This window comes from Mauremys reevesii, linkage group 9 (genome assembly GCF_016161935.1).
Source record: "Mauremys reevesii isolate NIE-2019 linkage group 9, ASM1616193v1, whole genome shotgun sequence".
NCBI lineage: Eukaryota > Metazoa > Chordata > Testudines > Geoemydidae > Mauremys > Mauremys reevesii.
Genome location: NC_052631.1, coordinates 74,299,990 through 74,326,337, shown reverse-complemented (window position 1 = coordinate 74,326,337; position 26,348 = coordinate 74,299,990). Strand labels below are relative to the sequence as shown.

Here is a 26,348-nt window from a genome sequence, read left to right as displayed (position 1 = left end):
TCAATTACAGTGAACAAAAATTACATCTGAATGATACATATGAATGCCTCAAAGCTGACTATCTACAAGCTCAGTCTTTGAATCTCTCAATTATATGTAGAATTTAGCATTTAAGAGGAGCCTGGTCTGGTGCTCTGAGCACAGGACTGGAATCCAGGAGCTACTAAATTCTAATCCTGATGCTAAAATTGACCCATTCGGTGGCCCTAGGCAAATCATTTAAATTCTCTGTACATGTTTCCCCATCTATTGCTATATTAGTGCTAGCTGGTATTATTAATTTTTATTATTTTATTATTTAGCAACTCCTTGAAAAAAACTTCCACTAGGTATTGCCAATGGTGAGCAGCGGCGGCTCCAGGCCCCAGCACGCCAAGCGCGTGCTTGGGGCGGCATGCTGCGGGGGGCGCTCTGTCGGTCGCTGGGAGGGCGGCAGGCGTCTCCAGTGAACCTCCCGCAGACATGTCTGCGGAGGGTCCGATGGTCCCGCGGCTCCGGTGGAGCATCTGCAGGGACGTCTGTGGGAGGTCCACCAGAGCCGCGGGACCGGCGACTGGCAAAGCGCCCCCCGCGACGTGCCGCCATGCTTGGGGCGGCAAAATGGCTAGAGCCACCCCTGATGGTGAGGTCCTGTGTGTCGATTACAAATGAAGAGTCCCAGTTATCACAACTAATTGTGAGTCCTTCCTGCTTGGGTCATTTTATCCTTAAACATCTAGCTTTCTCTGTTTCCGGAAGGGGTACATGGTGTTCTAGTTAGGTTATTTGGCCTGGTTGACGATTATTAAATTATTCATTTATTTCAGGTGCAGCACCTACGTGTCTTTTTGGTGCTGAGTAATCAATAAACTATGATGTATTCCAAAACAAAAATTGAGTAATTTAAGATAATAAAAAGTCTGCAGTAAATCTAGCAAAATCTCTTCAAGGGAAGAATATGGTATTTACAATATCTTTGTACACTGTTTTGCAGGTGGGAGTGAATCCTCCTGGGATAAAGAGAAACTTCAGTCTCCTATTACAACAGGATCACAGCATGGTGTTGGTCACGCCACGCTATCAGGGCAATCCAGCCTTGGGAGTGCACATCCCCTCAGTCCTCTCCAGCAAAATCACCTGCTCACCAACAGTACGTTTACTGTCCTTATAAATAGTAAGAAGACACTCTAAGATACAGACACCTTCAGTCTTATACTGTTTGTCTGTGAAGAAGGAAAGATATACAAGAAGTTGGTAACTAATAGATAGCATGTGATAACATAATGTGCTGGAAGAATTTAGTGCGCGCGCGCACACACACACACGTCAGTAAATGCAGAGGCTGCAACTTGATTAAACTATTAACCAATGAGGAACTACTCCCTGAACTAACTGGCAGAGCCATTCCATTGTAGAATAGCCCTGGTTTCTACAAACCTGAGGATGATGGATATTGCCCAGCCTATATCAAACTTGCGACAGATGTAACGTAAATCTCTAAAACAGAGCTCCAGGATGCTGATTGGAAGGTGAAAAAACCCACACAGTAATTTGCTAGTTTGCCAAATGGGAAAAATCTCTTCCAGACACCAAATATGATTTTGCAATAAGCATAGTCCACAGCATGCTACAAGATCCAGCATATCATACAAAGGTGGGAATGAGTGGGACTAGAACATAGCCAAAACAGCAGCGAGCCTGCAGTGGGTAGAAACAACTCCTTCCTCTCCCTACCTCTTCAAGGAGGGTGCCAGTCAGTCAGTCTGACATAACCCTAGTCATCCAGTGATAGCAGGAATGGCTGGGACAGGTCAGAGCATTCACTGTTAGAACCATCACATGCCTCCCCTCAGAGCGGGAGGAGTAATCAGCAGGTGCCTGAGTTCCTTCTTCCTGCACCACTCCAATAGTTACCATTTACACACCCCAGTTAGTGAGGTTTGACGTTAGGCCTGCCTAAATAAGTCTTTTGCATTTATACTATGTCACAGTGCAGCTAATGATTTGATTTAACATTCATGTAGGTATATCAGACTGTGAAATAAACGACCAAGCTATAAATATCACTTGAAGATTAATTCACTGTTTAGACACACGATCATAATAGTTTTACTAATGAATTGAATGGCTTTCTTTTATTGCTAACTCTAACGCCTTAAAAAAATAAAGCTTGTGTTATTTCATACAATCAATTACTTTTTATATATCCTAGTTTCATTGTTTTCAAATCAATACACATTTTCCTGAAACTTAATGAGCTCTATTAAGAGCTCTGCATCACAAACAGTAGCAAGTTTTCTATATGAAGGCATTTATATAAAGGTAACTAGCATTCATTTTGGTAAATGTGTACCCAAATGATGTTGGTGAATTTTGCTCTTTTTCTAAGATCTCTCCTGTTTCCGGGATTAGGTACTGTAAAAATCCTCTCCAAATCTTGGAGTCTAAAAAGGTCAAATTCTCTACTTCTATAACTTTACTGAGGTTGATCGAGTTGCTCCAGCAAAAAAATTGGCCCCAAAGCTTTTGTGGTGTTTTGTAAATAAAGAATTTATCGTCCAGGCCAAAATGAAAATAGAATCAGTGTTAAAGGAAGAGGTGGGACATGATAATTGGATAAAAGATTACAGTGGGATGAGGGAATGGAAACACTACTAAAGTTTGAAAAAGCCTCATTGTTCATGTATGTATCTTTGTTCTGAGAGTTTTACAAATTGATTTCAAGGAGTTACTTTTCACAAGTGTATGAAATATCTTATTAATCAGAAATGCCTTATTTTTAGGACAAAATACTGTGATCGCTATCTATGTAGTGTCACTGAATTTGGTGGAGAAGCCGAGACCATTTAAATGTTTCTTATTATAGGTGCTTGTCCCCTTTCACGCACAGTTAGGGTCTGTCATCTGATTAAGTAGAGCAGACTGCAGGCCTCTTACGTACTGTAGATGATTCTTTAATTTTATGTTCCTTATCTGTGGAATATGCACTTACATAATTCAGTATCTGCACATGTTTTACATATGAGGCAATTGTGGTCTTCCGTGTTTTGGTAATCTTTCAAGATATTATTCAGTATTTTTCATTCTAAGTAGTTGTCTAAAGGCTATTAAGAGATTTATTGAATATCAGACATTATGTCTGATGATTTGCAAGTGTAAGATGTATTTCCTTTATAGTCCTCAGAAATGCTTGACGGATTGTGTCTTAAAACTGGTGATGTGCTGTTATATTCTGTTTGTAGTTTGCATTTAGTTTGCATGTCAATTGGACTTTAAGTAGACATACAACTCAAAGTGGACAGATGGTGTCTGGGAGTTTTGGAACTCTATGGAGTATGAGGAAAGATTATTAGGCTGCTATGGGAGATATACAAGGGAACAAAAGCTTGTGTATATAAGCACTGAAGGGGATTGTCAGTATGGTTTGAAGTAAATGGAGATGTCCATGGACTCCGTCTTGTTACTATCTTGATTAACAATGACATGGACCAGCTCATAAACAAAGTAATGTGAAGCATAACACACCACAGTGAATGGATATAATAGTGTTTGGCTGATGGCTGACCAGGGGTAGTAAGGGTGTTCAGTTTTCAGATGTTTCTGCCCTTTGTGGGCAGATGGTGGGTTTTGTGGGTGTTTCTGGTGTCTGGTGGACCAAAAAATTGTGTTTTGAATGAAAGAAATTATGTAAGCAAGATCAGATCATGGCACTTTTACTGTAGGAATATAAGATAGGAAAACAATGATTTACCCTGTAATATGATAATGACGGTAATAAACTCAGAGAAATATCTACGATAAATAGGCACATAGAAATAGGCACATAGTTTACAATTATGACAGGCACATAGTTTACAATTATGACAGGCTGTACAATTATGTTATTTCCATATTTTGCCAGAGGTTAGTGATGATCATTTCTAATCTGCCTAAATTCCCTTTGCAGAAATTATTGAGCCATTTTGACTCTGTATAGTGGCAGAATTTGGTCCTGTTTGTGTTGAGAAATTTGGGTCATACTCATAGGTAAATGAGATCAGGAAGTCTCTCCTGAGAAGTCTTAAGAATTAGGTGTTACTCAAAGTCAGAGCAATTAAAAAGGCTTCTCAGTAGTTTAGTCTGTTTGAGCCACCTAAGTGTTGTGATCATCACTGAAAACTATATGATCTATTGTAAGACAAGTGGTGCAGTATATATACATGTTAAGGCAGGGGTTCTCAAACTGGGGGTCGGGACCCCACAAGGGGGTCGCAAGGTTTTACATGGGGGGTTGCGAGCTGTCAGCCTCCACCCCAAACCCCGCTTTGCCTCCAGCATTTATAATGGTGTTAAATATATAAACAAGTGTTTTTAATTTATAAGGGGGTGGGGTCATACTCAGAGGCTTGCTATGTGACAGGGGTCACCAGTACAATAGTTTGAGAATCACTGTGTTAAGGGAACATATGGTATTGAAATCTGATTCTCATTTACACCAGGACTACTTTACACCACTCTGGCAGTGTCAAAGAGCTTTAACGTGGATGTACATGTAATTCACTCCTTTTCCAGGCCCCTTTATACTGCCATAGCCGTGTGAAATGGCTTCAGTGTAAATGAGAATTAGGTCCCTAGCCTTAGGTGGAAATATTTTTTGTCTTAAACTGGAACTGCACATCTCAATTCACAAACTTAGCTACCATCTTGTATTCAGTCCTTACTGGTATAATCATATTTAATAACATCTCAAAATCTGGTCTCAAATTGCTGCATATGTGTAATACTCAATAATGTTAATGGGAGCAAACTGTATACACTGATGACAGAATAGACTACCGTATATACTCGTTCATAAGCCGAATATTTTTGGTAAAAAAGTGACGCATCAAAGAGTGGAGGTTGGCTTATAAACGGGTCTACACCAAAATTTGATGATTTTAAACTCTGTGGAATAATTGGATGAATATCTAATACATTGTAATTTTGTTTACCTGGAGTGTCTGCAGGCATGGAGTCCCTCAGCTCCCTGTGGCTGTGGTTCGCCATTCCCAGCCAATGGGAGCTGTGGGAACAGGCGTGCCACTTCCTGCAGCTCCCACTGGCTGAGAAGGCAAACCGCGGACACTGGGAGCTGAGAGGCTCCATGCCTGTGAACACTCCAGGTAAACAAAATGTGCAGGCCCACTAGTGGCTTACCCTAAGAGGCCAGGAGCCAAAGTTTGCCAACCGCTGAACTATAAGGTCGGCTTATGAAAGGACAGTTTTTGCTATTTTTACCTAACCATCTTGGGGGGCTGGCTTATAAACGAATGGACTAATGAACGAGTATATACGGTACATTAATTAACTTACCCCTTGATCTGTTTTAATATAATTGTAAGAATTTCTGCATGTCCCATGGATTTTTACACTGCTGATTAAAGGGGTCATTGAGCTTGCAGATTGTGGCATACCTGTTTTGTTAGTATTGCCTGTTTGTTTGCAGCTAGATTTGTCTTTCATTAATGCAGTACATATAGTCCTCTTATGGAATGCAAATACAATTAGCATGAGGCATTCTCTCTGACTTCTTAATTATTTTAAATGGCAATGTCGTATTAGTTATATAAATTTCAAACTCATAATAATGACAACCTAGACTAATTACTCTTTCTTGAACTAAAGTGTTGGATTATGAAATGAGGGACTAACCAACCATCATGCCCACCATCTCTTTTAGGGATAGATCTGCCATTTATGATGATGCCCCATCCTCTACTCCCAGTCAGCCTACCTCCTGCTTCAGTTGCAATGGCAATGAATCAGATGAACCACCTCAATACTATTGCCAACATGGCTGCTGCAGCCCAGATGCATAGTCCTCTTTCCAGAGCAGGGGCCTCTGTTATTAAGGTAAGAAAACAATGATTTATGGATAAAAAACACACTCCCATTGGCATTATACTGATTCCTTGGGAACGTAAGTGAGCAGCTATGTGTTTGTACAGCAGCTAGTACAATGGGTCCAGGTTCCTGGCGGGAGTTTCTAGGTGCTATTGCAGTATCAATAAATATTAATAACAACAATCACTAAGCAAATAAAGAAAAAGCAGCTCTGCTACTGATGCAAGTATGTAATATTATTAAAAACAGATACTAACATGGATTTTATAGGCAAGTGCTACAGGAGATCCCAGGAATTCTAGTGCAGCGAGCCTTACTTCAGTATCTGAGAAAAAGTTTAGAAAATCATTAAAAGGACTTTAATTACTATAATACGAGATAGGACTCCTGCTTCTTTAAATGATGGATAAAATGTACTTAGACGTTCAAAAGACTTTTGATAAAGACTCTTGAAAGTAGGCTATTAGGAAAATTTGGTAACCACCTTGAAAGAGCAAGTCCGGTCATGGATTAAATTCTCAGAGGAAAGAGATTAGAAATGGGAGTGTGAAGGATCAAGACTGACGGATTATATAGAAGAGCAGGTAGCTACAATATGGAAGTTTCTTGTAAAATTTCAGAAAAATGGCTTCTATCACCTTTTTATTTGCGCAAAAAATAAAAAGGGCTTTTTGTCAGTTTTAATATTTGAGCATGTGTGTTTCTCTAGCAATTTTAGTTTTTTTTAAAAAAGTTTAGAAATTTAGCACTATTATGGGGTAATTATATTCCCATTTTTTGTCTGTGTGTGTGTGTGTGTTAAAATATTATTTTAAATGTTAGGATTATTAGGTCCTAATTCTCTGTTGCTTTGCCTCTTGTGTAGTCATTTTCACTTTTACAAAGTAGGTGTTAAATGCTTCTATTTTGGCAATCAGGGGTTCTGATTTTTATTCCTGGCTCTTCTACTGACTTCCTGAATGGAATCTCTCAATATTATCCCCATTTTATAGAAGGGGAAGTTGGCACACAGCTTCCCTTACCACCAGTGGGATGGGGGGTGTAATACCTCTGAAGCAGCAGTAGGTCCTGGAGGCATTCTAGCCAGAATTACTCCTGTCTGACGTAGGGGAATATGCAATGAGCAGCCATTGCCACAGCCTTTCACAGGATACAGCATGCATCCTTTGCTATGTCGGTCTGTTTGGGGGTGTTTAGTGATGCCTTCCTCCCCTTTGTGTTCCGACTGCACAATGACTAAGACTGTGGCTGCCCCTTGTGTAAGTGTTCAAGGGAAGAAGAAAGACTCCCTGTGTTCTGTCCTTGCTTCGTGCACCACAGTCTGGTCCTGAATGACTGTAAAGTGCAGTGGGATTCTCAGATTAAATTAACTATAGACAAGCAAAGTATTGTTTTTTGTCATTCATTATTCTGTTGTTATATCACACCGGCTTGATACTCTTAAAATCCATGTAATACGAGTGCGTAAAACTGACCATGTTTTTAGATATATCATAATTATGACATGATATGGCTACTTAAAATGTAAAATTGAATTGAAGATACTGTTTACCTAATTCCATAATTAGACATCTAAAATACCATTTAGCCCATTTCCTATTAGTTTGTGAATGGGCTGCTTTAAAAGGGATTTGAATGAAGTCATCATGCTTTTTATATCATATCTGCCATTTAGAAATAAGCTGTCCTACCAAAATATGCATGATCAGCAAAGTTAACATTTAGTGCTCCAGAAAGAAATGTCATAACTATGAAATTTGATTTCTTCTTGACAGGAACACTATAAATTAGGCAGTCACAATGGCCAGACTCACAAAGCCTTCTTTGCCATCTATAATATAATCTAATGTGATTACAGTGGCACCTGCTAACGCTGCTGTAGTTAAGGGTCTGTCAGTGTCTTCCATTATAAATCCCTACTTTCAGGGATTTATAGCTCAGCTGTAAAAACTTGCTCCAACTGAAACCTGGCAAAAAAATTTCAGAACTATCTCTTCAGTTAAGTTACAAGAGTACAAAATAAATGAAGTAGTATGCTGTGATCCAATACTGTTTTGGCCTGTCTGTAACTTAAAAAAAATTCTATTCATTGACATTATTTTCAGATCTCTAGACCATATGATTGAATAGGTCCTTTATACATAAACTAAAACTTTTTTTCTTCTGAATTTTATGGAGCAGTTCTACACCAAGGCTATAAGTACTTTTCAGTAAGATTTTTATTATACAATGGATCCATAATATGCAAATACATATGGCTATTAATATGCATTCACAGCATATAGTACACATAAAGGAGCCTTTAAGGTTTATGCTGAGAATACATATTAAATAGAATGCTCAAAATATGGCTAAATCTTTTCACGTCCATTAAAATGATATTGGGTGCAAAGGGAGCTGAGCCTTCACAGTATATAAATGGATGCCAAGTGCCACTCATTGAGTGCCACAACACAGTGAGCATACAACTCGATGTCTGTGTTAAAGATTTCCGAACCTTACTGATAACAGATTTTGAACCTTTTACCCAGACCAGGGTCTTCATCCTAATCATTCCCATGGGTGAAATCAGGGTTGCAGGGTGCCCTCCACCTATATCCAGCAATGAGGTCTGGATGCCCCAGTGGTGTCGCCAAATCAGAATAGGCCTTCAGCCCCCCAGTTTATACAACCCAAGCTCAGATAGGCTACAAAAATTAACTGTAAGGATCCAGTTCTTTTCTGCACCAAGATCCATTGAGCACAGGAGAACTAGGAAGAAGCCCATCCGGGAGCCAGTTGTAGCTCCCTGTTTGTCAAGCTCCAGCTACTCCACTGCTAGCCCTACTGTAAGTTAAAGCAACCTTGGGCCCTAACTTACTCCAGCTCGCTATAGTCTCAGAGCAACATACTCAAACTACGACTTTGGCAGAGCAGAATCGTGGCCTGCAGACCCCTGACATATACTTTACACTAGGGTAGATGTGGGATCTAGCTCCTCTGGATTTACATCAGTCGAGCCACAATTCTCAGTGGGCAGCTGCAGACAGATTCTGGCTCCTCTGCTTACACAGCACAAAGAAGCCAGAACAGGGGGAGGAAATCTGGTCCTAAATTCTGAATAGATATCATCATAGAAACTGTTTTTCCTCCTACCTCACTAGGTAAACTAGGAGCCTGCTTATCCAGAAATTGCTTAATGGCTTTTATGGCCAGAAGGGTACTGTGATCATGTAATTGAAGACTGTATCATAATGCATGTACACAAAGTGGCAGAATGAAGATTGCTTTTGATTGCTTTACTTTACAACCTTCATAATGTTCTTTTCATGTAGGGGTTTTAATGCAATTTCCTATGTTTTAAAAAACTTAAATATTGACAAAACAAAATGCCATCATCTGGAATCATATTGACTCCACATCAATAGGGCTGGGATCTTTAGATCCTCAGCACAGTCCTCTGTTTGAGCCAACACAGTAACTGGTGGCAGTAGGAGTCTGGTGTCTTATATGTGGACCTGCCACTAGAGCAAGGTGGAGACACAAAAACCAGTGGGTTTCACTGTTGTTTACAAGACAGCAAAAGAATGTTTAGATTCAGGAGTAATTGGTTCAATTCCAGTTTCTGTAGGGGAGTGTGCTCTAGAGATTAAAGACCATTCTGCTCTGCCCTAACCTCTCCCTATCTCCTTCTGCCCCATCCAACCTCTCCTCTGTTCCTGCCCCTCTCCCCTCTTCTGCTACCATCCTTCTCCTGCCCCTATCCCCTCTCCTACCCATCCAACTCCTGTCCCTTTCTTCTCCTGCTCCTGTTCCTTTCCCCTTCCTCTTCCCCTCCCTCCTCACCGATTGCTTTAACCCACCCTCCCTGTTTACCGATGGTGGAGGATTGTAGAGACTCAAGACTACTGTGTTCAACACCAGGTACTAGAAGGGGGTGTGGTCCAGTGATTATAGATCCTTCTGCCTCTGTGTCAATACACACAGAGACAATATTGCTTCTCAGCAAAACTGTTGTAAGAATTTTTTAACATGGGCAAACATCATATTTTCCCTAATCTCATTCTCAGAAATGGCTCAACTATTTTATCTGAAATTCTCTCCCACCCTCTCCACCCCCCTAACCTAACTTATTTGCTCATTCATCCTTGGGTGGACACTCGGCATGGAGAATTTAACCCAAAGCAGTTGTAAAGGATGTATAACATAAATTTGAAATTCCCTAATGAGAAAAAAGATGGGCTATACAATCATTACTGGGCGGTGCTGTTTTCTGTGTGCTGTATAACTCTTATACCAGTATTTATCTGATAGAGAGAAAAAAATCTCCCAACCTCAGAATTCTCAAAACCAGTTCCCCAAAATACAAAAACACAGATATATTTTAAGGATTAATACATGTTTACTTTTTCCTCTCTATGCCCACCCAACATTTTGAAATACTTTCAGAATAAAGTTCAACTTTTTAAATCTAAATTTATAAAAATTATAACTTTTAATAACATTTATTTTTATACTTTTCCATCTTATTGAATTAATTCATTGTTGCCAACTTCTAGATGAAATGATTGCTGGAATGTCAGGGAAAGATCATACAACAGAGAAAATAATTTGAGATAACTTTTTTTGTGGCTAATTTGAACAGCTGAGTCCATTGCAAGAAAGCAGAGAATGTGCAGGCATATATCTTTTTATCCATTGCCATGCAGGTACTGCAGTGTTTGGACATACTCAGGTGTCTATAATCTTATTTAGCCTCGTTTCATTTAAACTATTATTTTATCTCTCATATGCCTTTTCCCAACATCAAGTATGTATTGTTTATTAACATTGGGAACTGCATGTTTCCACCATAAAGGGGAACCTGTGAATGCTCGTGTTGATTCTGAAGGTGGAAAAGACATTATAAATTGAAAACACAATTGCTTTTTCCCCCAGAGTTAGCATGGTAATATTGTTAGGCCAAACACATAGCCTTTAGTTCTGGCTCAGATCCTTTAAGCATTGGCTCAGCCATTAGCATTTGAAGTTACTAGCTAATATAGTTATTACATAACTATAATATAGCTATAACATCATTAGGCCTGGGAGTGTCCTTTCTTCATTCAGTTATAGCACTGGACATGGCAGAATTCAAAGGACCAAGGATATGTATGATGATTCACCTGCACAACAGCCAGTCCATTATTACTCAGTTTTACACTTTTGCACATTGACAATACTGATAAACAAATTTAATAGCAACTTTGTAATACACAGGTGAAAGCTGCCATAGTTTTCCCTCTGATTACTAATTTAAGAAACACCAAAGTGGGACGCTCTTGTTTGGCTGTTTACCAATACCATCTGATTAGCAGTGTGGGGTTTTTTTTGGTTTTTTTTTGGCTGAGCAGCTGACAATTAATGAATTGATAGGAAATAGTCACAAGACGGTGGAATTAGCAAGTGAACATCTGGTATTAAAAATTAGTAAACAGAGAAGAGGTTTTTCTTTGTGATTTCTTAAATCCAGTAGGAAAATACTAGTTGTCTACTACTGAAATGTTTGGTGCACACAATTAAAAATATGACTGCACTGTACATGGAATAAGTATATTGTATGTGAGTTCATTTCAGATAAGAGTCGGAGCAGAAGATAGTCGGATCCAGCTGACTCTTTGGCAAGCATCCAGCCACATCTCAGTCATTCTTTTTCCTTATTTAAAATGTGATCTCCAGTTTATGTATGAATTGCACTCCTCACAACTCTAGCTCTGGAGACCAGGGGAGATACTGAGTCTGCTCATTTCTTTGCCTATTCCCCTCACCCATATCAAGGTCTTCCGAGTTTTGAGCCTGGTGTCTACTTACCCAAGGAACACAAGTCCAGAGGTTTCTCCTGAGCTATCATCTCTCTAAGGGATTGGTTTGCAGTCCAGCTGTACATTGATCTGACATGATTTCTGCTTTAGACTGAGCCAGAATTATTATCTGTGTTGTAAATGTAGAAATGCATGTTATGCTTTACCTCCATCTATAATGCGTTAGTTTAGGACCATAAACTTTAGAACAAGTATTAAACATTTTTCATAGAAACTAAAATAATCATAATGCTAAATTAAGGTCCAACTGGAAAAGAAATATGAATCCTGATGTTAGCTGTTATCAAATGATAACAATTATATTCTTTGGTAACTAAAACAGTAGTGTTTGTATATTTCCTATTTTAATTTTGGGTGAAATTCAGCCAGGAATGTAAAGGCAATGGTAGGCCTTCAAAGTAGAAAAACTGTCAGATCTGTACAAGAGGTGGGTAGCTATTGAGCAGGCGTCCAAGCTGACTCTCCACCCCCACCCCTTCATATCTCTGCATTGCATATACCGCTTTTGAAGAGACATTTGAGGGTGGGGAAGTGGTTGCAGGATTTGTTGCCCCTATTTCAGTCCTGATGCTATTATAGCAGCCACAGAATGAGCTTCTGAGCTGTCCTATGTCCTGCATATGGGTTCTGCAACTTCACCCTCTATGTGGTTTGACACACAAAGCCCATTTACTTGGTGATTGTGGATGTTTGGGGTGAATTTCTCCTGAACTATTTTGAGAGTCTGAATGACGGTTAAGCTGGCCTTGAGGAAGGCAAATATGATACTGTAGAAACTCTAATTGGGACTAGTGCACAAATAAGTAAAAAGGTTATTCTTCAAGGACCTACGAATTATGGTTCTTCCAATAAGTTCAGCAGTTCCAAGTTTATTCTCAGATTAGTGGCAAATATTTATCTGGAACTTAAAACCAACAACAGCCCACCACAGTTTTCCCTGCCCCCATTTTCATTAGCAAAGTCTGTTAAGTTCCAAGCTGTCTTGCCATTATAGAGCCCTGTAGAGTACAGAAGGAGCACATCAATTAAATATGAAATATCAAGACAAATGTATGAATAAAATATCCAGCATTCAAACAAATGTCCAAAACCTGCTTGTCAGCAATGAAATGCCATTAAATCCTTTAGGAGCTCATTAATAGATTAACATTTGGAAGAGTAATTACAGCTACATTGGAACTGAAAATAAATAAAAATAAAAAGGTAAATCCAACAGCATAGCTCTTCTAAAGTTCTTGACATATAAAATATTAGCGATAAGGAATTAAAGTTAAGGTGATTATGGCAAAAATTGGTAAGCCGTTCATATGTACTTCTAATACAATTATTGTGGATGTAACTGTTATGTTAGTGCTTCACATGTCTTGTATGGAATAGCACCTCACAAGGGATGCAAAAGGGATACTGAGGTGAAAGCAAGGATGTCCCTGAAAATTGGAAGAGCTGATGACTTTAGTGCCATTAACCTAAATCATAACTAAAAGTAACTACGTCAAGCTTAGTAGCTACATTTTCTGAGCCAAAGCAAGACGCTCTCCTTTAGTAAGACAGAAATATATTGTCCTTCAAAAGGATTTAATACTGCAAAAGTCTTTTTTTGAGAATTTATGGTACAGCTCTGTTAAGAGAAGAAAAAGATAAGATATATAAAGTAGGTATTGCAGATAGATAAATAGATGACATCTTCAGACATGTTTTAATTCTTTCATCAAAATTTCCAAATCTGTAAATTATCTCTCTAATTCAGTACATTATAACCTGGTTTATGAATTTTGCAAAATGTGAAAACAAGTTGAACTTAGGAAATATGGCATTATTTTAGAAGTAATATTCTTCTGATACTATAAATATAACAACTGCAGAAGCAGGCTGGACTGCAGCCTTTAGTGAAACTACAGCATTTTTAATAGAAAAAAATAAAACATATGAACAGTAACAGGGTTGTAAAATTCATAAATGACATAAAATGAAGTCATAATTGTGTAAAAAATATTAAGATTTTAGATTTGCAATTTTCCCATTTAAATTCCTTCTTTGATTTGTTACAAATACTGTTAACCCTGTGTTTAGAAAATGGTGAGGACATTATCACTTGTGTTCTCATTTGTAATAAAATAGATTAACTTGCTGTGAAATTTTAACTAGGCTGAGACACAACAGTAGCTGCCTAATGAACCAGAGCACATTGCTGTTAAGTAGCTAAATAGATGCATACTGATTACAGGACTGAAAAATGGATCTGTTTACTTGCAAAGAAGAAACTGTTCATAGTGCTATTCATTATGGTAGGAGAAACTCATACATTTCCAAACAAACACTTAGAAATAGACCATTTTTCAATCAATATCTAGGCTCAGGTGATAATATTCTATCCTCATTTATAGTATATATGATGTAGAAAAAATTCCAGCTCTTCTGTTGTCTACAGGGAAAACTGTATCTTCCCGGTATATGTTAATTCTACTAGGCAGTAAGATGTTAGATGACATAATCAACAAATTCTTTCATAACATGATTCACTGTGTAATTAAGCATGACATTATTATTTGACACATTTATTCCTATCTGAACATTGTAAATCCAACATAGTATGAGTTATAAGGCTGATTATTTTAAATAGATCGCTTTATAGTGGGAGACAACGTAGGCGCTGCAACTTTCATGAAGCAGGGTGGGGGCTCTTTGTCCCACTAGCTGGAAGAAAAGTGGCACTGCCCTTTATGGGCTTCCTTACAACAGATGGAGAGAAGGGGGAAAGTTTACAGGGAAGGGCAGGAAGCAGTTGGGGAAAGTCAGGAGAAGGTCACTGCACTGTCCTTCCTGCTGGCGAGAAGCAAGGGCATGGTATTTATATGCCATGCAGCTCAAGGGAGGCCCTCTTTTACCTGCATCGGGCTGACAGCTCTCACTCACCCACCCACCCACCCATGAACAAAAGGACCAAGTTCCCTCCTAACCCGCTGGGGGAATTGTGCTAGTTGTCCTTTTTGTTGGGGGTTGGGAAGGAGTTTTCCCCTACTCCTAGATTGGGTGTTTTTTTCCACCTTCCCCACAGGATCTGTGGGACCATGTGGTGTGGAATAGGAGGTTAGATTATATTGCAATTTAATGTGTAAAATTTGTGGCAGATGTCCAGTGCAGGTACTCATTATGGAAGGGATACAGTTATCGGATGAAATGGATTGCAAAAGAATGTAAAGGAATCCATCCCATACTAAAGCAGTAAAGGGAGTTTCAGACTCCTACATCTTGTACAGTGGGGATCCAACCCCCCTCCTTTTCCTAGTCCCTTTGAAAGGACTTGAGGAAGGGGGGTTGGGGCTCTTATACATGGAACAGCGGAGAACTGACCTGGTCAAGACCTGGTTTGGGATTATTTGCAAATGATTAAGGAAAGGATGATGGCCAGACAATGAGAAAATGCAGTTATCAGAGAGAGCTAGAATCCTCTATTTTTCCAAATCATCAACTTCTGAATTACTCAAATAATTTTCATTTAAGGATGGCATATACTGCTGTATATGTGATTTCTGAGTGTTAATGTCCAATAATTTGGTTAGTTCAGATCTTTTCTGTAGAGCAGTTGGCAAACTCTTTCATTGGCTGTTCCCATGTTTGTTATAGGTACATTACGTATTTTTGTGGCAAATTATCATTTGAACATTCTGAGTTGAAACAACGGTAGAGACCCTTTTAGGTACACAAGATGTGACTAATGTCAAGTAAGCCATTACAAATAAAAGGAAACAATTAAAGATAAAGTCACAATTTTGTTCACCTGGGTCCCATCTAAAGCTGCTACTTGATTAAATTTAATAGAAGGTCCATGCACAGAGAACCAACGAGATCAGGCCTGTATGTGTAATATTCATTGATTAGTAAAGATACCTCTAGGGGGGTAGATGGAAGCCTTCTAATGTGACACAACAGAGGGAATTTCAAGCCAGGAACCCAGGGCATGAAGGCTCCTCAGCAGCCACTAATTCCCAATTCCTTTGCAGGACATTTCAGAGCATAGAGGGGGGAAAGCCAATGGGCCAATAGCTTTGACATTGTACTGATTTGCTGTAAGATTTGGAATGGTTGGATATTACTTGCTGAAAACAGTTGATTTTTTTCAAAACTTAAAGCTGCTGAGGTTTGACATCCCCATAATAGATTCATATCTATTAAAACTTAATAAACATCTTTAATTAGCATGCCAAGACTATTGCAATTAGAAGTCTCTCTTTAGGTTTTATTAGTTATTATATGTTCATTAAATAACAGATAATTAGTGAAAACATATCCATTGAGAATTAACAGCTATGTAATAGATATGCATCTGTTACATGATTCGGAAGCTCAGTTGTTATTTAATGTATAATAACTATCCTATTAAAAACACATTCAAGGCTACATTTTCAGTGTGGTGTGACTGGAATAGACAAACGCCACCCATTATTGTTAAAAGGAGATGCTCCTTAATTCCCTGTGCCTCATGCTACAATGTATCCCTAAATATAAAGTTGAGTGTATTTTGGAGATGTGGTTTTAATGGGTAACAGAATATTTTGAACACACTAACCAGACTGCCATTGGTATTAAGGAGTTACAGCAGCAGATAATGAACATAAACTATTAAGTTAATCATTAGTAATGGAGAGACTTAGAATCTACAGATCTGCTTCTAAAGGCATTTTATTGATTTGTCATGTTCTCTACCCCAACCTCGTGGGGGGGGGGGAAGAGGGGGAATTCAGTCACTGTTGAGCTTCTTAGCACATGGTCAGAAGGGGCCAGATCACACAATTTCACTGAAAAATCTTTGGGAATGACCAGAAAGGGTGGAAAGCTGAAAAGTTATCCTCAGAGCTTCCCCAGATTATACTGTGGAGTGGTGGGGAATTTCTCCTTCTCGCAGGAGAGGCAAAGAATTCAGCTTCCGGAACACATGGATATCAGGGAGCTGCCAGAGGCCAGGACTGTCTACAAATTCAGGAGCTCCGTAATCCTATCCACCTTCCTCGTAGCATGGCTCCATCGCAACCATACTGCCAGGGACTCTCCCTTCAATACTACCTCTGAAGTGTTATAGGCAGTCTACCTCTTGGAAGGAGCCACAGAGAAAAAGACTCAGAAAAAGTACAGTCTCCGCCTGTAATATGTGCTTTTTAGTGGATTTTCATTGGTTATAGGATGTGGGAGTAGGTGGGAGGGGACAACTGATGAAAATGTGTGTTACAGCTATAATTGTGAAAGCTCTAGGGAAAAAAAACAATGCATACAACGTTGTTATTACAGGTGGACAAAGTGGGAGAATTTCATTATGGATAAAATTTTGGAAAATTTTGCCATTTTTTGTTTTACTTCTTTTTCTCTACCCAAAGTATCAGGTATATTTGAACTGGGGGCCACATTTTAGAAGTTTTGTGTGCAAATGTGCACATGCATATGTTAGGTTTTGCAAGCACATTCTTATATTTACTTCTAAAAAATGTTAATGCAGAGTTAACGTTGCCTAGAGCTGGCAAATCCTCTGATCTATTAAACTTAAACCTCTGAAAAATCAGAATGTGCAGTGTTAAATTAGTTTTACCATAACTCTTTATTTTCAGGACAATCTCCAGATACATGTGAATTTTAGAGCCCTTTAAAAATTAAAAGCAGGTCTTTGTGGGGGAGGGGGGTTCTTTTGGGAACCTTTTGGCCAGGTGACAACAAATTTGCATCAGAAAGTCAACCCCAAGTCCTGATGTGGCACACCAATATTCAAGGCAATTTGATTCCTCCTGTGAGTTTTAGAGCACATTTTTAGAGTTTTAGAGAAATTTTGTCTTTACACTGAAATGTTGTGCACTTTTGCATGCCCTGGCTGATACAGCTTTAATGGGGACTAATGAAAGTTATTCAGGCAGACCAATGATTGTTTTTATGAATTTGCAATTGTTTAGTATTAGTATTTATATGAATCTGAAATTGCCAATTTAATCTGAATTTGGTATTTGAAATTTGACTCTTCTGTATCATTTATAGATACAGATAAAACTAGAAATGTACTGAGGAGGAATATGCATTTTTGTATTAAAATGGATGAAAATGTAACAAAATAAGAAGTACTCCAAATAATTGAATATCTTTAAAAAAAAAGTCAGCAAGCCACACAATAGCTGCTATGTCATGCTGATAAGGGTGTCATACCTATGTAGTTACATGGTGCCCAGATATTATATGTATGCAAGACTGTACTGGGTCTTTGAATGTGAGTTCACAAAGGAGCTGAATTAATTTACCTTCAAAAGGAGATTTGCTATTTTAGATAAGTCTTAAGTACATTAAAGAGTCAAGGTGGATGAAGTAATATCTTCTATTGGACTAACTCCTGTTGATGAGAGAGAGAAGCTCTCCAATAAAAGATATTTCCTCATCCACCTTGTCTCTCTAATATCATGGAACTAACATGCGTACATAAAGTAAACGAAACCAAACTGCCCAGTTTAACAGCCATTATTTTTTTTTGTTTTAAGGAGAGGATTCAAGACAGCCCTTCCCCTGCTCCATCTCTGGAAGATAGTCAGAGGCCTGGGAGTCATGCTTCTTCGCATCAGAGCAGTAGTGTGTCCAGCTCTCCATCCCAACTTGACAACACACCAGATAGAATTGGTTGGTACTTTATTATTCCCAGCCTCCCCTCACTCAGACAACTATTCTGTGGGTTTGAGAAGTGTGCTGTGAAAAATACTAAAGGAAAATTGACAGTGTTAGTTGTAAAACTGACTCTGTGAAGCAGTCATTTATCATTCAAACAATTAGAGAGGCATTAGAATACAGGCTATAAAGCTGCCTGTTCTTCTCATACTTGTTCATTACTGCAGAAAGCCTGACCAATCAGATGACTACATGTCATGCACACATCAACTCAGTGTCACAGTATATTGCCCCTACTATGATATAACATACATGTCTCATGGCGTCCTTCTAAATGAACATTTTACTCAGCAAATGATATCATGTCTATAATAAAGGAAAACCCCACTTTTTTCCATTGTCATAAGAGTTTTTTATTTTCACCATAGGCATCAGGGTCTGCGCATTATTTAGATGAAGGATGGCCTTGTGGATGAAACACAGTTCTGGGAAACATAAGATCAGGCTCTCCCACAAACAGCTTGTTTGACCTTGGGCAAATCACTGAATCCCTGTGCATGTCAGTTTCCTTATTTGCAAAATAGGATAATATTTCCTCATTTTACATATTGTTGACAATTAATTCATGCTTATAAAACTCTCCAGTGCAGGCGATGTCTCTTCATCTGTTTGTACAGCACCCAGCACAATAAGACCTTGATCCAGACTGTGGCCTTTTGATGCCGTTGTTATATAAATGATTATTAATAATAATACACTTGGAGATCCTCTGTGGTCCAACAGTGTTAGGTATTAACAACTACGGTATTGTTGCCAAAAAAAAAAATCCTTTGAGGCAGCACCTAAATTTATGCTGAACCAAAATATTTTTCTATGTCTAATAGTGATGTTCGCCCATATTGTGCTGGTTTTAGAAGGATATATAAATATTTTTTTAACTTTTTCTATTTCCAGTTAAACACTGTCTAAAGAATTAACATAAATTTCTTAGCAATTCTCCTGATCTGGAGTGATTTCAAATTCTATAATCAGTTAATTGTGGAGAAGGTAATGTTTTAATCAAACAAGAACAAAGAAAGTAAGCATCTTGAAATCATAAACTTAACATGTCTCACTGATTTTCCATGTGGTAAGTAAAGAATTGCTCTTTCAACATAAAAAAGGATTGTCTTTTAGTTGTCATCCATCAATTTGGGTTGCTAACCATCTATCTCTCTGTATTTCTTTCTTAAGCTAGCTGCAATATAGATAATTACTGATTCTTTAAATCCTCTCATCTATTAAACATGTTTTTTCCCAAAAATGATTTCTATGAAGCACTTTTGTAATTAGTTAATTTGAGCATTTTCTAGGAAATTGCACTCATCCCAGTGGTAATTTTTCTTCTGTTCTGGTGTCTGTGTGTAATCAACTTAAGCAAATTTGCTTTTGCTATTTATGTTAATACTTTGCTGTAAATTTTGAAGATTTGGAATTTAGTAGATGACAAAAAATGGCCCACCACTTAAGAACTCGCTGTATAAGAATACAAAATTGCCAGAATATTGGCAGAAAAAATGTCATTTAATATTTTCATTGTGTATTTTGGGAATTTTTTTCACTGGCAGTGTTACAGAGTTGTGCACTCTGATTTTTTTAGCTATGCTGACCAATGCCAGAGAAGGAGAACTCATTGATCAAGATACTGGGACCAATCTAAAAAAACTCCAAAAGGAGAAAGGTAGAATCATTTATTGTTTTTTATACTGCATGTGTAAGGAAATTAATAATGCACTTTACCTGCATTGCCCACATTCTATATATCCAGTGGCATAATATTATATTTATAGAGCTGAAAACATAATTTGCAATGAATGAGGTATCTAATAAATTTAGCCGTATTTCTACTTAGGAAGTATAAACAATAAGATCTGTATTTCTTTGTATTTATTCATTATTGGAGAAATATTTGGCAAATCTTTTAAATTTTATTGATTATGAATAATTCTCTACAAATATTTGGTTAGCTCCTTGGTACTGTTTCTCTTCCTTTACTGGGTGAGTGTAGAAGCACCTTCAGTGTTAATACTTGTGCATGTGAATTTAATTTCTGTGAATGCTTTTTAGGCAGTATGTTTGTTTTCTGCAAAAAGTCATACCAGTCAACTCAGTTGCTCAAGTTTGGGGCAGTATTGTTGGCAAATGTTAACTAGGTCCCCCTGCTGCTAATGTCAACAAAGAGTTGAGGCTTCTGCAGCTTTCAGTCTTATGCAGGGACCTGTGGGCTGCTTCTGGGAGCGGTGCTGAGTCAGGGCAGGCAGGGAGAAGAGGTTCTTTAGACCCCTGACCTCTTCTACCCTGGGGGAGAGAATGCATGTTCTTACCTTAATGATCTGTGTCTCTAGTGGTCACTGCCCTTTCCTCCTCCTCACCCATTTCCTGATGTTTCTCTAGTCATTGCAGTTCTTCCTCAAGGAACCCAATGATGGGCCCTATTGAGTTCATTTGAGAACTCATCATGAGTTCATGGAATACCTTGAGTTCATATGCCCCCTGGGCCCTTATGCTTAAGTCCTTCACTGTTGTTTCCCCTAACAGTTTGCATTTGTGTAGGCAGTGTTGAACAAACCAACACCAGTAGATACATAGTACTTACACCAGGGGTTCTCAGCCTTTTTAACTCCAGGGCCCAGCAGGACTGGGGGGACTCAGGGCTCCGGGCGGGAGGGGGGGTAGCTACCCTTGGTGGGGTGGAGTAGCAACCCTTGGGCACAGGTGTTGTTTGACTTCTATTTCGGGTGGGCCAGTGGGGCTCGAGCCAGCTCCGCAAGGCGGGGTCCGGGAAGGGAGTGCCACTCCACCCCGTGACTCACCTCAGCAGGCCACCCAGCCTGCCTGGGTTGTGGGGTAGGGGACACAACCAAAAGTTATAATTCAAAGTTGGGGGGCTCACCTCAAAAAGTTAGAAAACAGTTTAGGATGCTGGGGTAGCTAGGGGCTGTGTGCAGGCAGGGAGGTAGCTCAGGGTGTAGGGAGGGGTAGTGAGGGCCTGTGTGGGCAGGGGGTAGCTCAGAGTGCAAGGAGGGAATAGCTAGGGGCTGCGTGCAGGCAGGGGAGTAGCTCTGGGTGCAGAGAGAAGGGTAGCTAGGGGCTGTGTGCTGGGAGGGCTCCCCTGTGGTCCCTGTTCCCTGGGGGCTCTGCCAGACACAGAGCCAGGTCCCCTGCCCAGGTGGCTCTTACCGTCCGCGTGACCAAAGGGGGCTTGGGAGCTGAGGAGCAGCTTCAACCCCTTGAAGCAGCAGGAGACGAGGGAACGCACTGCCCCCTGTTGAGAACCGCTGCACTACACCTTCCTTCTTAAGATAACACACTGCCTTTACTTCAGAAAGAACAGGAGTACTTGTGGCACCTTAGAGACTAACAAATTTATTTGAGCATAAGCTTTCGTGGGCTACAGTCCACTTCATCGGATGCATATAATGGAACATATAGTGAGGAGAGATATATACACATACAGAGAACATGAAAAAGTGGGGGTTCCCCTACCAACTGTAAGAACTCCCGCCTTTTCATGCTCTCTGTATGTGTATATATCTCTCCTCACTATATGTTCCATTCTATGCATCCAATGAAGTGAGCTGTAGCCCACGAAAGCTTATGCTCAAATAAATTTGTTAGTCTCTAAGGTGCCACAAGTTCTCCTATCAGAGGGGTAGCCGTGTTAGTCTGGATCTGTAAAAGCAACAAAGAATCCTGTGGCACCTTATAGACTAACAGACGTTTGGCAGCATGAGCTTTCGCGGGTGAATACCCACTTCTTCGGATGCAAGTCCTGTTCTTGCATCAAGTTCTCCTGTTCTTTTTGCGGATACAGACTAACACGGCTGTGACTCTGAAACCTGCCTTTACTTCAGTAATTACGTAGATGAGTATTTTAGTCTGAACCTGGAAGTGTGGTTGATTTTAATTTTGTTGAAGCATGCATGGTTTCCTGCCACATGTTTAGTCATTTTTCAGTGAAACAATGCAATATGCCCTATGAGGCTCCAGATTGCAAATCATATATTTGACTGATAGCAGTTGTCTGTCACTCAAGGCAGAGCACATCCTGTATAGTTTAATGAACTACAAAAAAGTCAACCCCAAAACCCAAATCCCATATAAAATTCATTTTAAGAACGTAAACTGAAATCCAGACTTTCTGTAGTCATTTAATATCCCTTGTAACTTTTTGCATGAACAGGGGTATGAACACCAGTGTCCTAGCCAACTTCCCATGAAGTTTCAATTTATATAGTAATCTTCATTTCTTCTCCTACATTTGTGTGTAGTGTTGCTTTGTTTCACCCACTAAGTGCCACATATATATACATGTATCATATACAAGTGCTTGAAGGATGTTTAGGATGAAATTGCTGTTTAAAGATTGGTGCAAACAAAAATTCCAGATCACTACTGTCTACCCAACCCATTCAAAAATCTTGACTCAGGCCCTCCCCAAAATTCCTGAGTTTGGCTAAAAAATTATAAGATTTTTTTTAAAAGGGGTGAGAGGTTATTTTTATTTGCCTTTTCATTTTTCAGCCTTTATGGTGCACTTGGATCACATTTTCAAGCTTTTCTCTGAAACCATGAGGTATAGAAACTTCTTTTTAAAAAAGTTAAAACCCTCCTGTAATCCCATGACTCCAGGAGTTGAGACTTTATGAAAAATACTAAATACCACGAGATTCAGGATAAAATTACGAATGTTGGCAATACTGTATATCCAAATAATTCCAGACTTAATTCACATCTAGCATGGTGACTGGCCTCCATGTTTATTTTACAGCTCCTGGTGATATCTCCATTGAGTGGAGGTTTCTATCTTACTTTAGCTATAGTGATCCAACGGTTGCCCCATGATGATTGGCTTTTGAAAGCCCATAAACTTTCTAGCCTACGCCTTTCTCTTGTGCTATGCAAATGTCACAATATTATTCCTCACTTAAAGTATCTCATCCTTAACATGAACTTTATTCCCAAAGGTTAGGTTCTTACACCCAGACAGCACAGTGCCACATAACATGAAAAATGAACTGCAGAATTTGTGCATCTGCAAATTAGCTGATTTTAGAAGTTACACAGTAATTTGTACCAACATATTTGAGAGCAGCATGTCACACCTCTCCATGAGATCATAGTTTTAGCACATCTGGGTGTGGCAGTAATAGAAGATGGTGATATATGTTGAACTGCTCAGTAAATACTACAGATATCATTTGTATAAACAGTGAGCTTCATTTTTCAAACACTGCCACTGCCTTTAGCAAGGCAAAATATATTTACCAGAGAAAAGATTAGGAAGGAATGTAGTTAAATAAAAGTATCAACATTTATTAAGTATGACAAGTAAGCACTTTATACAACCGTGGCAAACATATGTTTTCACATCTGTTTTGAGTAATATCATCATGATTTAAAAATGATTTATAGCTGTACACGCCATAAAATGCCAGCTTTGCTGTAACTTGGAAATTTTCAGACAATGAAGAAATTATTATTGAAGACATATATTCAACGTTTTTTTGTGACATACACCTTTTTATAACTTATACAAATTTGAGCATTCTGACAGAATTAGGGGAGTAACAAAATGAAAATTAACTAACTAAAATTCAGCGCTGGAGTTGCTAATGTAAGATCTCAGCACAAGAAACAATAAGAGTTTATCCTAGTTGTTATCAGTGACTGCTGTAATACACTTTAAAATAAGCAACTTTCAGGCATTTTCTTCTCCCATCGTATAGAATGATGTCAGAAACAGATGCTTTAATCAAAATAATTTTGATTGAGTTACTCTTGAAGAGAAAAATAGCTTTAAAATACATGTAGCCCAGTTGTTGTTATGGTATGGCAATCTGTATATGCAGATCTGTATAATATACGTTACAGATTATCATTTTATGTTAATAAAAATACCACAAAGGTGTCAGGACACCAGATGGCACAGAGGATTAGTGATAGGTTGCAGAGATTTTCACCTTCACGCTGGCAATTCACATTTAGTAGGGTCAGTAGCGAGTAATAAAACTGCGGCTGCTGGCATATAGTTCCTGATTCTTCAGGGTATTTAAACATGTGCATAACTTTTAGCTTGCTAGAGGAGAAACAGCATAAACTCTCAATTATAGAGGGGCTTTTAATCCTTGAATTGAACAGTTCTGAAGTTCCCTTTGGTGGATGACTGTTGTGGTTATACATACTAGCCAGTATATTACATGTGGCTGAAAACCATATTTAAGGGTTGTTTTGTAGTTTATTTGAAATTATTTGGTGGGCTCTTGCAAAGGAAACTAGCTGAGCTGGGCAAATTTCTCACAAAAATTTTCCACAAATATTTGCAGAAAATATTTGAGCTCAAATGGAGATGGTATCTTTTGTGTGGGACAGGTCAGTGCTCAACCCAGCAGAGAATAGGCTTCCCAAACTCTTCCCCAGAAACCTATCACTGAGACAATTAAATAAGCTAGACAAGAATATTTGGCCATTACCTTCACAACTAGGATCATGCATGAGCCTGCTGTTATTATGTGTGACTATATGAAGAGAAAAATTAATTTAAACTTGTACCCAGGGTAAGTTTATAAAAAGCCAAAGCCTACCTCTGCTCCTAATGAAGTCATTGGGGTACATTTAGGTCAATGATAAGCACTTTTAAAAATCCCACCCAGATAATAAAGCCAACCAATAAATCATGCAGTAGCCTATTTTTTCTAGCAAAGATTCCTGTGCTTTCCTAGAAAAGTTTTAAAATTTTATTTAGTACCGTAGTCCTGTTCCCTACCTTTGTCAAAACTGCTCCCTTACCCTGAGAGGTTTAAAGCCTCAGCTTTTCCCTGACTGAGTTAAACAGAAACAATACTGTATCTTTTGGCCAGACACAACTAACCATCACAGCACAAATTTGGAATATCAAGTATCAGATATTCTCGGTGAACTATTCACAACTGAACAACAAAGTAAAAATCTAGTAAGAAAAAGTTGTTGTATAAATGTGAATAATGGAACCAGGGGATAGTTTGACAAGCTCATGGTTATACTTGTAGCTGAAAAAGAGACTACATTTGTTGAAAAAATTATTTGCTCTGAATTAGTTGCCCAGTTCTGGAAACTGCTCTCTAGCACTCTCTAGGCACTTAGGCAAAGCCCTGTGGGATATGTTCTATTTTTTCTACAGAGAGTTTGGTCTCCAGAGTTGTGGAGTTGTGGTACCTATTACTTTCCTTTTTCTTTTTCTTTTTTTTTTGAAAAAAACTCTTCCCATATTATTCAAAGGGAAATTGGGAGTTTGCATCTTTTCTGTCAGCTGAGGTATCTATAGAAGTTCTACTGAAAGTGACAGAAATATTTACAGTTGACTAGAAGCTTGAGGCAACTGAAAAATTAGCTGTTTTGTTTAACACATTTCATTAGATGACAACAGACTTCTATACAGTTTGAATTAATCATTGCCAAAGGAGGAGTAGGTTTTTTAAGTGTGAGGGGAAGAGTAAAAACAGGTGCAGACCACCTGAAACAGCAACTGGCACCATGCTATATGAAGGATGTGCTCTCTTGAGACAGAACTTTTCCAACAATTAAACTGAAAGCATCCAGATGGAGTGTACAAGGAATAAGAAAAGAACTAAAGGGCATGAAGCTGAAATACACAGTGTCTGTGAAATACAGAAAGTGCACAGGGTATGTCAACACCTATTCAAAATTTTCATGATGGGATATCTTAATTCACGCACTGGCTGTGTTGTCAACATACCAGTATTTCACAACATGTTCAAGACATTCTGTGAAACAAGAAATATTTAATTTTTATTTCTTGTGAATGTTCCTCTTGAGAAATATTGAAGACTCCCAAATTAAAAATAAATTCATGTTCCTTTTGATATCTCTCACCATGCACACTACAGACTCTTAGGTCATTTCATAACAGTTGAAAGAAATAATATATTAGAGTTAAAAAAAAGTCATGGGGTTTCATTTCACCAGATCCTGTGCCATCCAGGTGTTCAGATACAGCTTTGA

At 38.7% G+C, this 26,348-nt stretch overlaps 1 protein-coding gene across 6 annotated transcripts in view; it reads left to right on the top strand.

Annotated features, from left to right (window-relative positions):
- DACH2 (dachshund family transcription factor 2) overlaps positions 1–26,348 on the top strand; it is a 492,287-nt gene that overhangs the window by 398,838 nt on the left and 67,101 nt on the right. For 3 of the 6 annotated variants that reach the window (XM_039489727.1, XM_039489726.1, XM_039489731.1), the window contains 4 exons: positions 974–1,129; positions 5,678–5,850; positions 18,188–18,323; positions 19,948–20,028. In XM_039489727.1, the coding sequence (XP_039345661.1) occupies positions 974–1,129; positions 5,678–5,850; positions 18,188–18,323; positions 19,948–20,028 (546 nt within the window). The remainder of the gene's footprint in view (positions 1–973; positions 1,130–5,677; positions 5,851–18,187; positions 18,324–19,947; positions 20,029–26,348) is intronic. The other 3 variants (XM_039489729.1, XM_039489728.1, XM_039489730.1) reach the window with 2 other exon arrangements.